The following is a 15,824-nucleotide window of genomic DNA, read 5'->3' as shown; positions in this document are numbered from 1 at the left end:
AGCACAACTTGATTAACCAGTGGCGCAACAAGAAGACCGCAACACCCTATACATCTGAATACTAGCTTTTTTAAATCATACAATATAATAAATATAAAATATACAATAAAATACAATTCAAGATTCAAGATTCAAGATTTTTATTATCAAATGCACAACAATAACATTAGGCAGTCGCTGGCAGTGAAATGCTTGAGTCACAGGCTCTCTTCTAGCAATGCTCAAGTAATTACAACCTAAAAAATAAAATAGAAATAGTATAAAATAGAATAAAATTGAATATCAAAATTTTAAATAGAAAATAAAGTATATATTATATATATATAAATATATATAATAACAGCTGAAGAGAAAATAAAACAACAATAGTGCAATTTGTGCAATGGTGCAAATATGCAAATATGTCACGGTGCTAGTTTGGTGGAGTTATTGCAGTTCAGAGGAGTTTAAAAGTCTTAAGCCTTTTGATTAGCTGCAGACATGGAATAGACGACTGTTCTAAACCCACATAAAGGGAATTGCAGTAGTCAAATGTGTTGGAAAAATTAACTAAGAGTGCTTGAAACTTATTTTAGAGTTGAAGAGTAACTTTTTGCAGACCTTTCTAAGACTCCATGACCTTAAATGTTTATGACCTGAAACCTGTATGACCTTTCTATATACCTGTTTGACCTTTCAATTACTTAATGACTGTCCAAAGAACCCAATGGAAATGTATGTAAATCATTTGTTACTGTGCTTTAGATCCTGTCTTAAACTACCCTACAGAACCAGTCTGAACTGGCTCAGGCAAACTTCCTTGTCCCTATATGAGACCCTTGTATTTGACTGTTCTCCATCTTCACTCTGAGATCCTTAGGACTCTCTGTGTGTTGATCCTTTCTGCAGAAAGCCCCTTATTAAATACACGTAGATAACTTTGTTGTTTCCAGCCTCTTGTATCTCCAGATTTCCATCACAAAAGTCTAGAGGTTAAGGCATGGATCACACTCTCTAGAACTTTTAGTGGAAGATAGGCCTTTGCCTTTGGTACGAGTGTCAGCTGAAAGAAGCTAGACCTAACAACGGAGGAAATCTGCTTGTAAAATAAAAAAAATAAAAAACTGTCAAAATGAACACCAAGACTCTTCACAGAGGAGTGAATATTGGGAGCTAGAGCACCAAGGATGCCCACATCAGCAGTTCAGGGTGCCCACACACAATGACCTCAGTCTTGTTTTTATTTAGTTTGGGGAAGTTTAAGTTCATCCATGATGTAATTTAGACAATCAAACAAGGGCTGTAGTTAACTCTTAGATTTAAGCTTACAGTGTATTTGAATATCGTCTACAAAGCAGTGGATAAGGCCTAATATATTTTTTAAATGTTTGCTAGTGGTAACATATATAGGGAGAATAGGATGCGGCCTAGAACGGAGTTATCACCCTGGTGGACAGAGGAACTGCTATCTGTTAAGTACGACTGGTACCACCTGAGTAGACCACCTTTATTCCGTACAGAGTTTTTTAAACGTGACAACAGGATTGCATGATCGACGGTGTCGAAAGCAGCCATTAGGTCCAAGAGCACCAGGGCGGCAGAGTCTTCTGAATCAACGGTTAAAATCAGATCGTTAAAAACTCTTAAAAGAACTGTTTCAGTGCTCTTGACTAGGTTTAAACCCAGACTGGAACTTTTCATACACATTATTGTTAACTAGAAATGTTTGCAACCGGGTGAGAACTACCTTCTCTAGGACTTTGAACAAGAAAGGCAGTTTAGAAATGGGCCTGAAGCTAGAAAAATAAGACGGATCGAGATTTTCTTTCTTTAACAAGGGCTGCACAACAGCATGTTTAAAGGCAGCTGGGACACATTCAGAGAGGAGACAGGTATTTATCAATGACAGAATACATTGTCCAACAGTGTCAAAGACTTCCTTAAGAAGATGAGCGGTTTGTGAGAGTATTACAAATATTTGAAAGAATTAATAAAGTCTCCCTTTTTTTCTAATTATTTCAATTCTTATATTTCTAATCTAATCTTGACCGTTCAGTTGTATGTTTTATACATTTTATTGCCACACATGAAAAAACTTTCAACTAACTTTACCCACACATGCTGGAATAAAATTAGGTTGTGAAAATCATTCTGGTTATTTTTTTTATTGAGAAAACAAAGTAGGCCTATGAATCATGATCAATTGGTATAATATGCTGCACAGTACGCTCAGCTGTTTTACTTGTGAGGAGTCAATCCTCCCATTCAGATTCCTAAACCTTAAAAATTCCCCTTAAACGTTCACCGAAATAATAAAATCGGAATATTGAATAACACCTCTGCATAGCACTGGAGATTTTTTTTAATTCTGTTTAAACTAATCAGAACTGGTTTGAGTCAGAGGGAAACTTATTTAAATCTGTAAATAGAGATTTTAGAATGGAAGAAAACACACCATTTTGGGGAAGGCATTGCTTAACTTTATGAAGCTCTGAAACGGACAAAATGCCCTTTCCTAAAAAAAAATACAAATTTGTTCACAAATATATGACATCTCCTTATATATACAGAATACATCTCAATAAAGATTTTACACAAAACATTACAGCAAACCTCTTGCCTTATATGTTAATTGACATAATTTTCACTTCGTACTGTATAGAACACATGCTTAGCCATTCTTTATGAGTAAACGAATAATACACACTGAAATTATTGGGGAACTGTTGTACAGATACTGTACTATAATTATTCTATACTCTATGTATAATTAAGTTTGGGTGTGGTTTCTTCACATTGTGCTTCTCTAGGATTCTCTTAACAAATGTAAAAGTTGATTTTCCCCATTATAGTTGCTGTGTGCCATAACATATACGTCTACTGCAGCCTAACACTGTTTGGTTGTATCACATTATCTCTGTGTTCAGCTTCTTAATTATTGCGTCCGTGGCATGTTTTTTCCCCTGTTGACTGTGCAGCTGACACTTCATACTTGTTGATTTTTGAGGCTACTATCCGTTTGGAGAATGAAGTTAAATAAAAGATTAAGGACAAATGAGACAGAAAAGCAGTGTTTAGTTGTCCCTTTTGTGCTCTGTTGCATCTGTAACCAGAACCAAACATACATCATAATTTTGGCTCCTTTTCATCATTCAGCTTCAAAAAAATGAAACACCACAGCTAAACCTTATTATTTCTGATTTAAAAACAGACCTGTCACGGATGAGACATGACAGGTCCATTTTACCTGTCTGCACAGCAGCTAGCTATATTTTTTTGTTGGATCTCTTGTACATAGAGTAACTTTATTCAGTGTGTAGGTCTAGTTATGGTAAATTTTGAGGAATGACGCATTTTCTTTGGACTGAGATGGTGGTTCTACTGTTACATGTAGCAGTGAATATTATATAGCCTCTAACCTAATTAAAGAAACGTAAAAATCTAAATGAAACCCATGGAAATATGTAGTGTATCCATTCATTGCAATGTATTCGAACATAATATATATTACTACATTCTGGTGTGTTAAAACCTTTAATTGGTATTCTTGTCATTGCACAAATACTCCATGTAGATATTATTCACATAATCAACATAATTACATCCAGCATACTGGATTTTCCTATCTGACTTCTCACTTAATAAGGGCAGATAACTTATGACTTTTCATGTCATGTTTACAGTTACATGATTCAAGCATTCATATAGACATCCTCAACCTATGTACAGTAAAAGTTGTATCGGATGAGCTCAGGACCCTTTGAGATAGAAAACATCTATTTAAATTGACATATTTGACTGACGCTTTTATCAAAAGAGAATTAAAACTTGGAGACAACACTATAGCTTCGCTATAGAAGAGCTTGAATTAAGTAATAAATCTGTTCAATAAGACAAAGTGTTGGATATCAAATTTACCAAAAAGGTTCAAGGACTACAGTAGAACATACCCGGTAGATTTATTGCTTGTTATTAATGAGTTTTGTTTGACTCTACTCCTCAGGATGTCGGAAGTGATTTACCTTCTGGACTGTGTGTTTTAAAGTGCTTCGATGAAAGTCTTTGGTAATCTTGATCAGCCTGGCCTGTCAAAATTGCCTCTTGTTAAAGCAAGCCCACGGCACTCTACGAGCACTTTTATACAAAGTTTATCCAGTGATATTATTGGTAACTCGAGTCAATGAAATAAAAATGACAAAGTCTAAATATGTTAAGTCAAACAATATATAGGAATTGTTCAACAGTATTGCAACTTTAAAGTTCCTTATGTGATGAAAAAACACCCGCCTTCACATTATTTCAACTCCATCCACTGCAATAGGCCTTGAGATATAGATGATCGCTGTGAATGAACAGTATAAATGCAGAAAAAAAACAAAGAGCCTTCTGTTATTTTTTTCATATTCTTTAGTAAGTAAATTACTGAATCTTGTAAGAGATATTTTTTGTGATATACTTCAGCCAAGTGGCAACCCAGTGTGACGCAGCCATCGGTTTGTGAATAACTGTTTTGAAGCCTTGAGTTTGGCATTTTCTCCAGCAAATCTTTGTTTTTTTAAACTATATGTAACCATATTTAGAGGAGCCTGATTGAGAGCTGAAGACACTGCACGTCCATCTACAGCATGCACCCATTGGACTGCACTTGCTGTCTGACCTTGTACTGGCTGTATACACGCTTTATCATCTATTTCATTCTAAAAAGAACCAGTTTAAATAATTAATATCACGTTGTATTGGAGAGGACTTGAAACAATAAATTAGGTTATAAACCTCTTAGGTTTACTGATGTTAAATATCAAGTGAGAAGTGACTTATTTTAGCAACCAGTAGAGTCGCCCTCTACTGGTAATGTGTGAGCATACCCATTTCAGGTACTTCCCCATTGGTATCACTCTGCAGTCTTCATCCACGGTATAGTCTATGGGCTAAACCTTTACTATACCACAATTCAAAATTTTATAAATGCTTGGAAATTTTCAACCATTATTATTATCATATTATTATTATTATTATAAATATTATTGACCTATACCAGCAAAGCCAAAGCAGGTGATGTCAGTCCATCCAGTTCCATCCCTCCACCACATTGGTTCAAATCAAGGTATCATGACAACTACAGGCCAAATTGCTAGAATGATTCTGTTAGCTGTTTTGACCTTCCTGGTGAGAACCATCATCTTTTTCCATTCATCATCATCTTTTAGTCATATGACAAGAAAAATGTTCTACTAATAGCCTGCAAAATGTGAATCGCTGTAGATTGCATGACCTTTTGTCTACGGCCACCACCAATGCAAAATTTACTGTACATTTGTATACAGGAAATGGTAATGATGAGGAACAGGTTACTGTGAAATTCAGAGTACATTTATGCTCCTGATTGAATTAACAACTTTGGTATTAATGACCTCATTGAGTCTGCGTTTGTTTAGAGTTTAAGAACTGGAAATGTATCTGTATGTTGATTATTCCTCCTGTGAACAGGGCAGCCTCAGAGGGCTACTGGTGAGGACACATGATTACCAGGAAGCCAAAGCCATAGCCAAATTAATAGTTAGCAAAACTTCTGCAAAAAAGTCAGTTGAATTACAGTATGTCATTGAATAACAGGATAAATCCATACAGCAGATGCGATCCTTTTATTCTTTAATGTGCTGGTTTAGCTGGTGTCACTGAGAATAGCCACTAGGGAACTGGCTTGTGAGGCAAGTGAACTGCTGCTATGATTTGTCAGTTTAGTTAGGCTTTCCTTCATATTCACAGACTTCAACTCCTCCTTCATCGCACCTAGAGCAGACAAAGACAGAAAGAAGAAGAAAGTCAAGCGTGAGATGGGTTGACCTAACAGAGGAAAAATAGGCAGTTAAGCTCTGTTTACGCCCATAGTACTATCTGTACCATTGTGTTAGCATTAATCTAAGAGTTGAGAACATTTTCAAATGTTCCAGTTGTTTTAGGCTGTGATCTTATTCGAGTGGCTTTCTCATTTTCAGTTTTGCTAAAACATCTTGACAGTTGCAGTGCAAAAGGATTTATGTGAATGTGTTATAAAATCAAACACATACTAGAGTTAGCCAGGCTGCAGATGAGACCTAAAGCACTGAACTTGACTTCGACCGCCCCTTCAGGATCCTCCAACATCTTCTTAAGCAGGGGCAACAGCTCTGCCTCCCATAATCGATCCTTCATAAACTCTGCAGTAATCAAACAAACCCATACACAAACACACACAACTGAGTTATTATAACCTCCACCGGGCAGTTTTCTTTTGTTGGTTGGCTTCTTTGATTGTCAGCAGGATACATAAAAATTACTGAAGCGATTTCCCCAATAAAATGTGCCAAGACAAAATAATACAATTTTGGCCCAGATCTAAACAAAGAGGTGGATCCAGGCATTTTTCTTCACTTTCTTTAACACAGTCTTAACATCTTTTTTTTGTGGACATTTTCACAGATTTCCCAGGATATAATCCATGGATATTGATGAAAAATCAGGCATGTTTAGGGGTTCAATATCTTTGAATGTGTTCAATTTTTAGTGGCTTGATTTGATGTAAGGGGACTGTTGGGCTTTAGGGGAGATATGCACTCTACTGAGTGCCATTCCAGTTATTAAAAAAATTAAAGGCCTTATGTCTTATGTTGCTTTGCCTTTCATATAAATACAGGGACATTGCAGCAATGTGTTATAAAACAATAAACACAGTGTAAGCACTGAGCCATTAATGTAGGTTTGAACCAGCCATTGAGAACCAGAACTGAATACAGTTCCATATGTAAACACAACATGCGCATTTACATATGGTATGCATTCAATGCTACTTTGAAAGCACAGACATGTTCCCGCTCCTCTGTGATTCTGACATGCAAGAGCTATTAATTGCATAGTTACTTAAATTGCTTTACCTAGGTCAATGGCAGATGCTATTGCCAGGGCAACCAGGGCCTCATTCTGCATGATGACATGCTCACTCGTTGCCATGGAAGTAAGGTGCCGAACCCCATCTGCCTTGGCTACAGCATGAACAACTTCCTGTCAGAGAGGAAATCAGTCAATTACAGAAAGTGAAAGTGTGTTGTGTTTGTGCAAATACATATTCTGCCATCACATTTTCAATTCATGTTTTAATGATGTATTTAAAGATACATTGTGCTATCTTTCTGATTGCACGACTCACAGGACTGCGGCTGTGTCTGATGAGGGCAGCTAACAGGCGGCTGGCTTCTCCTCGGACTCCTGCATGATCTTTGGCTTCACACCATTCCATGACCCGAGCCAGCAGTACAGCATCTCTCCCCAGCACCAAGGCTGCCTCATCTGACACATGCAGCACAGCAGAGTAATGGAAAATACTTTTCAGAGAACCACAACAAAATAAGGAAATATCACCAAGATGCCTCTGAGTTGTTCAGGGCAAAAAGTCAAACAAACACCACCCTGATGTTCCAATGCACATTACACTGAGAATATGAGAGAGGTGCATAAAGTTCACTTTATCCTTAATAGAAACAGTTTTTTTATGAGGATGGTGCTCCAGACGACGATAATAAATCAAATTGTTCTTCCTAGGAACTTGGACACCTTCAACAAAACAAAAAAAAGACATTTGAAAAAGTCCAAAACTACTTTAGATAGATAGATAGATAGATAGATAGATAGATGACTTTATTCATCCCCGAAGGGAAATCAAATCGTCATAGCAGCCGGTATATTTGAATACAATACAAAACAATAGAATAAAATAAAATAAAATTTTGAGGTAGAAAGAATAAAAAACAGAAGCACAAGATAAATAGGTAGATAAGGTGCAGTGGCAAGATGATGGTAATGGTACTGATGATATGATGGTAATGTTATTGTTAGACAGTGATATAATATGATATGATATATAGTAGAGGTATAAATATAAGTATTTGACTATACAATAGATAATATAATATACTATGAGTGTAAGAATATGTAGACAGAGTGTGCAAAAGACAATATTATTTTATAAATTATATATAATATCAGTATGGTTTATATTAACACATATCACATATGATGTGAAGTAAAGGCCTCAAGGCCAATGTATGCTTCTCCGTTTTGACGAACACGGACAGATAGGACCGCCCTCTGCAACGTGGAACGCCCTCTCCGTGCCTCTCCGCGGCTCCTCGCAGAGCTTTTCGTGCAGCTCTCATTTTTCTAACTACACGTCGAAATGACGGACAGCCCACGGATAGCCCTTGGCTGTGATTGGTCCGCTAACGCCAGCATTTCGGAATGGAAACTTCCTGTTCCATTCCCTACATCACAATAAACCAAAATCACAACTACGACTCTATGATTAATGTGACAAGTGTGTTAAGCCAGCGGCAAGTCCGGCTGACGGTGGCTGGTTAGAGCACTTACAGCATGTGTGTACGGTCACATGAGGTTATAACGAACTTTCATAACGGGGCTAGCGGGCTAACCACCATGCTAACTGCGGTCGGTACAGCGAAAAAACCCGCTGACTTTAATCCCGCGGCTGTCATGACCATGTTTCTCAAACACCGTCAGGTTAGAAGCAAACACTTGGTAGTAGTTAGTATCGGGTGTCCGTGCTGACTGTGTGTGGAAGCTGGGGGGAAGCTAGCTGCCTCCGTGTAGCTTCAAGCTGTTGCAGCTGTTGAATTAGCAACGCAGTTTGGAAACAAGACCGGGGAACCGCTGCGCTAAGACACGATAACAAAAGCATTTTGACCCGCTGGGTGTCACTTTATTCAGCAAAAACTGTCGCGTCATCAACATCCTTTTTCTGTTAGTTGCCATCGTTCACTGTGTGTGAGGAGCCGGGAGGACGTAAATAAACCAGCGTGGACATCTTCTATATACCTCATGAGGTAGGCTTCTCTAAGCTCGACTTCAGTTGCGCCATCTACTGTTCTGGCGGTGAATTGTTTTCACAACAAAAAGGCTCGTAGAACTATAAATCAAAAAGGGTCCATCCGAGCGGTCCGTCATTCTGCAACGGACTCGGAGAAGCATACTGAAGGCCAATGTATGCTTCTCCGTTTTGACGGACACGGACAGATAGGACCGCCTTCTCCAACGTGGAACGCCCTCTCCGGGCCTCTCCGCGGCTCCTCGGAGAGCTTTTCGTGCAGCTCTCATTTTTCTAACTACACGTCGAAATGGCGGAGAGCCCACGGATAGCCCTTGGCTGTGATTGGTCCGCTAACGCCAGCATTTCGGAATGGAAACTTCCTGTTCCATTCCCTACATCACAATAAACCAAAATCACAACTACGACTCTATGATTAATGTGTCAAGTGTGTTAAGCCAGCGGCGTTGTCCGGCTGACGGTGGCTGGTTAGAGCACTTGGGTGGAGGTGATGAGGGTGGTGCAGAGAGGTGTGTGTTGCAGGAGGTGGTGGGGGGGTGTGGGCTATGTGAGGATGTCCTGGGGGTGGGAGGTGTGAAAAGGTCTGTGGTGAAAACCAGCGAGGGGGGTGGGGGGGCAGGGGGAGGTGGGGGGTTGTTGCTCGGAGAAGCAGTAGAGGCAGTGGAGGGTCAGCTGGGGGTGGGGGGGTTGGAGTTGAACCTATCGAAGAACGTGTTCAGCTCGTTCGCACGTCTTTCATTCCCAGCTGCTCCCCCACCTCTCCTCTGGAAGCCGGTGATCTCCTTCATCCCACTCCAGACGTCCCTGGTGTTGTTGTCCTCCAGTTTTCTTCTGAAGTTGTCCTTGCTCTCCCTGATGCTGCGCTTGAGCTCCCTTTGTACCCGTTTGAGTTCTGCTCTGTCCCGTGATCTAAAGGCCCTCTTCTTCTCGTTGAGAAGGGCCTTCAGGTCGCTTGTTACCCACGGCTTGTTACCCACGGCTTGTTATTTGGGTAACAGCGGACCTCTTTAGTGGTGATGGTGTTGTCTATGCAGAACCCAATGTACTCAGAGACACAGTCAGTCAGGCCATCAATGTCCTCACCATGTGGCTCATAAAGAGCATCCCAGTCTGTGGCCTCCAGCGCTCCACGCAGTGTTTCCATGGCCTCAGGAGACCATTTCCGCACTGTCCTCACTGTGACTGGGTGCTGCTGAACCACAGGCTTGTATGATGGTGAGAGCAGGACTAGGTTGTGGTCTGACCTGCCCAGTGGTGGCAGGGCAGTGGAGCTGTATGCATCCTTAACATTTGCAAACAGCAGGTCCAAAGTCTTATTTTCACGGGTGGCACATTTGACAAACTGGAAGAAGGTTGGGAGTGTGGATGAGGGAAGGGAAGCATGATTAAAGTCACCTGTGATGATGATGAAGGCCCCGTGTTGTTGTGTCTGTAATCCTGCAGTCACAGTGTGGATGACATCACACGCTGCTTCTGCGTTCCCAGATGGAGGAATATAAACAGTGATGGCGAAAACACTGGTAAAATCCCTCGGCAAATGATATGGACGAAGTCCGACGGTGACGAGCTCGATGTCCAGGCTGCAGACACGCTGTTTAACGGTGACGTGCCCGGAGTGACGCCACCTGTCGTTCACGAGCACGGCGAGGCCCCCTCCTTTCTTCTTGCTGGTCGCGGTGGTGTCTCTGTCGGCTCGAACCGTCTGGAAGCCGGGAATGGTGACGTTGGAGTCCGGTATCTGCTCGTGCAGCCACGTTTCCGTGAAACACACAATACTGGACTCCCTGTACTCCCTCTGTGTCCTGATGAGCGCTTCCAGTTCGTCCAATTTATTTGCCAGCGACCTCACGTTTCCAGTGATGACTGCAGGGATGAAGAGCTTAAACTTCCTCTTCTCCATCCTCCGTTTAAGCCCCGCTCTGCAGCCCCGCCGTCTCCTCTTTAGCTCCTCCGGGATGATGGGTCTCTCTCCGGCCAAGAGGGTGGTGTGCCTCAGGGCCATCAGCTGGTCGCGGGTGTAAACAATGCCGGCGTGTATTGCAGGCATGCTCCCAGTGATCCGAAGACACGTGTCCAGGCGCGGCGCGTCCCATTGGGCAAGTCGGGCAGTTGCCCAGGGCCTCGGTCACCAGGGGGCCTCGTCGTATTTATGATTTTTTTCTTTATTTTTCAAATAAATCTCTCCTCATGTCCTCCTTCATTCAATATGAACCCAATAGCAAGACAGGCTTCATCGTACTTTCTTTTCAACTTGGTTTTTGAACACCGTGTCTTGTTTGTCACTGACCGGCTGCTTAACAGGAACGAGCTCTGATCTCACTCTGTGTCTCTGAGCGAATGTGAGAGGGCGGGGCCTGTGTGTGTGTGATGTCTGGGGACACACACGCACACACTCGCCCGCACAACACTGTACAGCAGACCTGGGCATTGTACGGCCCCCGGGCCGCATCCGGCCCTTTGGCTGTCTGTGACCGGCCCGCGTGAGGTCAATGGAATATTAGGAATCACATGTAAATAAGTGAAATTCATGCAGAGAATACAACAACATTTCTTTTATTTTGAAGGTGCTTTTTTTTAACATTCACCTGACGTACATCCTGAATGCCGCGAGCGGATGATGTGTTGGCGAACGGAGTTAAGAAGAGATGTGAGTTACTAAAGTCCGCAAAAATGTCAGCCCACGTTAAGAGAAGAAAGATAGAGTTTTTAACGAGACGTGGACTGCTAAGTATTTATTTACTGAAGTCAAAGGGAAAGCCGTGTGCTTAGTTTGTGGAGAAAAGATCGCTGTTTTTAAGGATTGCAATTTGAACCGCCACTACGAGACAAAGCACGGAGAGACTCTTACGGACGAAACGTAACGAGAAGGATCGAGGACATCGGTCATGAAAAACCTGGAAGAGTCATGGAATTGTTAAATGTTTATTTTCCAGTCCTGGAAAAGTGCTTGAAAAAAATCCCAAAAGTTTTGGAGAAGTCATGGAGATTTGTTATATTCATATTTTCATGTCGTTCATTTACGCTGAGTTTTAATTAATTCAAATGCTTTTAAAAGAAATACGCTCAAAATATAAGTAGGCATACTATCTCATACTAATTGAAATGTTCAGTGGGGAAGCAGGTGAGATAATGCACTACGCCAGGGAAGTGTAGATTTAACCATGCTTGGCTACAAATGGAAAAGTACATGCCATATGTTACAACAGACGTCAATCAAACTATTGTCTCACTCATTTGTGTAATTCAAGGTTTACTGTATGCTTTGAAATTCTCATTGTTAGCTTAAATACTAAATTTAGTCTCTTTTGCATGTATACACTGAGATCTCACAAAATGTTTGGTCATGGAAAGTTGGTTCAAAGATATGGAAAGTCATGGAAAAGTCATGGAAATCCATGGGTTAAAAATGTGTATGAACCCTGTGTATTATACATCAGGAGGTGTTGTGTAAGTCAGTGATCAAAATGAATCATGTTACTGATGTAACTAAATTAGTTAACTTTATCAGGGCAGGAGCTGAATCACAGACAGTTTGTTGCACTTTTGGAGGAGCATGAGACTGAACAAGGGGACATAGGCTCCCACACAGCTGTCAGATGGCTCAGTCTGGACAAAGTGCTTAAAACAGTATGGGACCTGAGAGCAGAGATTCAAGAGTTTTGTGAAAAGAAAGTCAAGGACAGCCCAGAGCTCTCAGATGCAGACTGGATGGAAGATGAGGTAAATAGAGAGTTTAATTCTGCGTGGACAGATTAATTTGCTTTCACTGCCAACGATGCAACGATGCAGGTGTATGACAATTCACCATACATTGTCATACACCTGTATGCTTGATATGTGGCGAGGAATTAGCAAACAATATGAAATGTCATGTTGAAAGACATTTCCAGAGCGAGCACACAGCATCTGCTGAAAAGTACCAAGCTGGAGATGAGCAAAAAAAGCAGAGTTCTGTGTTTCATTTAATTCAAAGTAGGCCTACACATGTATTATGTTCTCCTCTTCATAAGAGTTTGGTGTTTTCCTTTTTTGTAACAGGTTAAAATAGCAGTTAAACAGTTTTTTTTATTGTCGTTCTATAATTTAATAAATGCAACAAACTATAGTTTTTATATATATTGTATAACTATATATATAACTTTATAACCTGTGTTATCAAATATTTGTTTGGCTCCAGGCAGATTTAATTTGGGGGAAGAGGGGGAAAAATGTCTCTTTCGATGTAAAGGTTGACTACCCCTGGGTTAGTATGACACAAACACTAACTCACTCACTCACATGTCTCCCTTTCTCACACACTTATTTAATCACTTTCTCTCTCTCTCTCACACACATACACACACACATAGTCAAAATAGATTTTTTTATTTTGGGGGGGGGGGCCTCAAAATTGTTCTTTGCCCAGGGCCTCCAATTAGCCAGAACCGCCCCTGCACGTGTCCAATCAATTAAAAAAGCATCTCGTCATTGTGCGGTACGAAGATGCACAGAGCAGTGCAAAAATAAATATAAAAAAAAAAAACAGCAACCGTAATAAAAACACAAAAAAACGACAGTAATACCAGGAGCTGCTACGACAGGCACCCGTTAGTACGGCGCCATCTGTTCTTTTCATAGTTTATCAAACAATGCACACCTGACTGATTTTGTCATGGATGCATAGGTTAAGAAGAGACAACCGAAAAAGGGGAGACACCCTCAACTTGATTTATAATTAATACATCATTTGGTTCATATTCTAATCAAAATTACAGGTCGACCTCCATCTTATCTCTTTACCATAAAACCTCCATTTCAGAAAGGAAACCAAAAGTAAGCTTTTTATTCAAAGTAACTGCTTTTAATCTGAAAAAACACCCACATGACTGGCAGTCTGTATTGTTCAGATAGAAATGGCCAAAGGGGGTCAGCAGGTCATTAACTTTCGTTCCTCGGCCTCCCCCTTCTCAGAGAGAGAGAAGTGCCTCCCTTTCTGAAGATATCACAGATAAAGACCATAAAAACAACATTTCACTCTAAACTGAATACTAGCTCATTTAATTAAATGTCGTAAGCAATTTGAGAAAAATATTCAAACATTGTTATTTGTTTAATATTGTTTTCTAATTTATTTCAGGATATTTGATAATCTTCCTGTAGAATTGAAACACTTGATCTATGCAAGCTTGATTGAGAATTTAAAGATTTTATATATTCATCTTACATGCAACTATACATTTACCATATAAATACACTACAGCTATGTTATTATATTTCATTTATCATATAGCTGCGTGAATTTATTAATGATAGATAGTAATGTTTTTCTATGTATCAAAGTTTATTACACTGAGTTGGAATTCAATTTTAATCAAGTTCACAGTCTGCCTTATGCTTTATGTTGATTCGTCAAGTTGGAGATTATGAATTATGAATTATGAAGAATATGCAACCTTTGTCTTTAAACATTAGGTTACACAATCAAACAATACCAAATCATTACTTCATTACTATCTCACTTTCACTTAACTTTAACCTATATTTAATATAATGTATTTTTTTCAAAGTTTATCCTCTTTCAAGTTTTTGGGTTGAATTACTTTCTATTATGTGCGTTTAAGTTACTTCCTTGAGCAATATTACATTTTCTTTAAGCCAAATCAATAGGCAGCTGACAACAGAATACTGCAGTAATTACTCTTTTTGTGTAGCTTTTTAAATGACATCATTACAACTGTTTAAATATGCCTGCAGAAGAGGCCTCACAGCTGAGACAACTGGCAGAAGTCCCTGCTGAACAAATTATATCATCTGTTGGTAAATAATCTGTTCCCAGCATGATGTTCGCACCCGTTTTAACATATTGTCTTCCGCCATCACCCAAATTACAACCTTTCATTTCCATTGCTATAAATCCAGATGGTTAATTTATTCCATTTTGCATACTCTCTGAATTAACATCCTTGTAAATGTTCCCTTCCTCTAAGACATTAGTCAATAAGTCTCATATTTTTAGGGCCCGAGCACTGAGGGCTTCAACGTGCTCAAAAATAGTTTAAAATTTGCAGAAAATTAGAAAGTGGTGAAATTGTACGTATTCTGGAGTAGTTGGAAACGGGCGTGGAAAAATGGCTCAACAGCGCCTCCTGGAACGCAGCCCAGAGGTTTCCACATGACCGATCTTCACCAAAATCGGAACACAGGTGTATCGTGATCAGTCATACAACAAAGACTCAAAGAGCATTACGAAAAACACAACAGGAAGCCTGCCATTTTGGATTTAGTGGCCATTTTGGCCATATTCCACATTTTTACTTTGACATACTTGTCTTAGAGCTTTCATCAGATCAATGTGACCGTGGCATGGTGTCAAAGTTTGACTTTGTCCGAAGTCAGATTTGGTCCAATTAAGTCCACAATAGACATGTAAGACAAGAGTCGCGACCTGATGAAATCTACAAAGAAAGCATGACTTAAAATCACAGCGCCACCTGCTGGCTACAGGAAGTGAAGCGTTTATCCTTGCCGTAGTGCGCAAAACGCATGCAACGCGGAGACATGCACTTGGTCATCGATTGCTCTCTCTTCACCGACCGCAACAGACTTGAAATCGCTTGTGCTCGGGCCCTAGTTATATTTGTTGCTGCATTGTGTGTTCTTTAGGAGTAGAGAAATGAGAGAATTAATGACTTAATGATTTCAGACTGATTATTAATGAAATTCCATTGATTTGTTGGTGCCCCTTTTCCACAATGAATGCAAACGGTACACAGCGATGTGCCATCTCATGACACTTGTTTTTGTTTTTATAATTATCTCAGTATTTGTATGTGGTGATATTTGACCTGCTTTTTATTTTAATAATGTTTATTTAATTGTGGAAATGTGCCTTTCAGACCGTGCTCAATGTGACATTTTAGTGTTAAAACTAAAGGGGACAGAGTCAAGGTGTGTCTTAGATTCTACTATGATGTACTGAATGCCATGAGTT

At 40.0% G+C, this 15,824-nt stretch overlaps 1 protein-coding gene across 1 annotated transcript in view; it reads right to left on the bottom strand.

The window, feature by feature from the left end:
• Positions 1 to 3,542: 3,542 nt before the first annotated feature.
• si:dkey-191g9.5 (rap1 GTPase-GDP dissociation stimulator 1) overlaps positions 3,543 to 15,824 on the bottom strand; it is a 37,889-nt gene continuing 25,607 nt past the window's right edge. Inside the window, exons 11-14 of the mRNA XM_053437024.1 lie at positions 7,163 to 7,302; positions 6,891 to 7,017; positions 6,048 to 6,176; positions 3,543 to 5,769 (exon numbers count right to left, since the gene is read on the bottom strand). Of these exons, the coding sequence (XP_053292999.1) occupies positions 5,642 to 5,769; positions 6,048 to 6,176; positions 6,891 to 7,017; positions 7,163 to 7,302 (524 nt within the window). The 3' untranslated portion in view covers positions 3,543 to 5,641. The remainder of the gene's footprint in view (positions 5,770 to 6,047; positions 6,177 to 6,890; positions 7,018 to 7,162; positions 7,303 to 15,824) is intronic.

Source organism: Pleuronectes platessa, chromosome 12, assembly GCF_947347685.1.
Source record: "Pleuronectes platessa chromosome 12, fPlePla1.1, whole genome shotgun sequence".
NCBI classification, from domain to species: Eukaryota; Metazoa; Chordata; class Actinopteri; order Pleuronectiformes; family Pleuronectidae; genus Pleuronectes; species Pleuronectes platessa.
The sequence above is the reverse complement of the archived record's forward strand: the minus strand, read 5'-3'. Positions and strand labels throughout refer to the sequence as shown.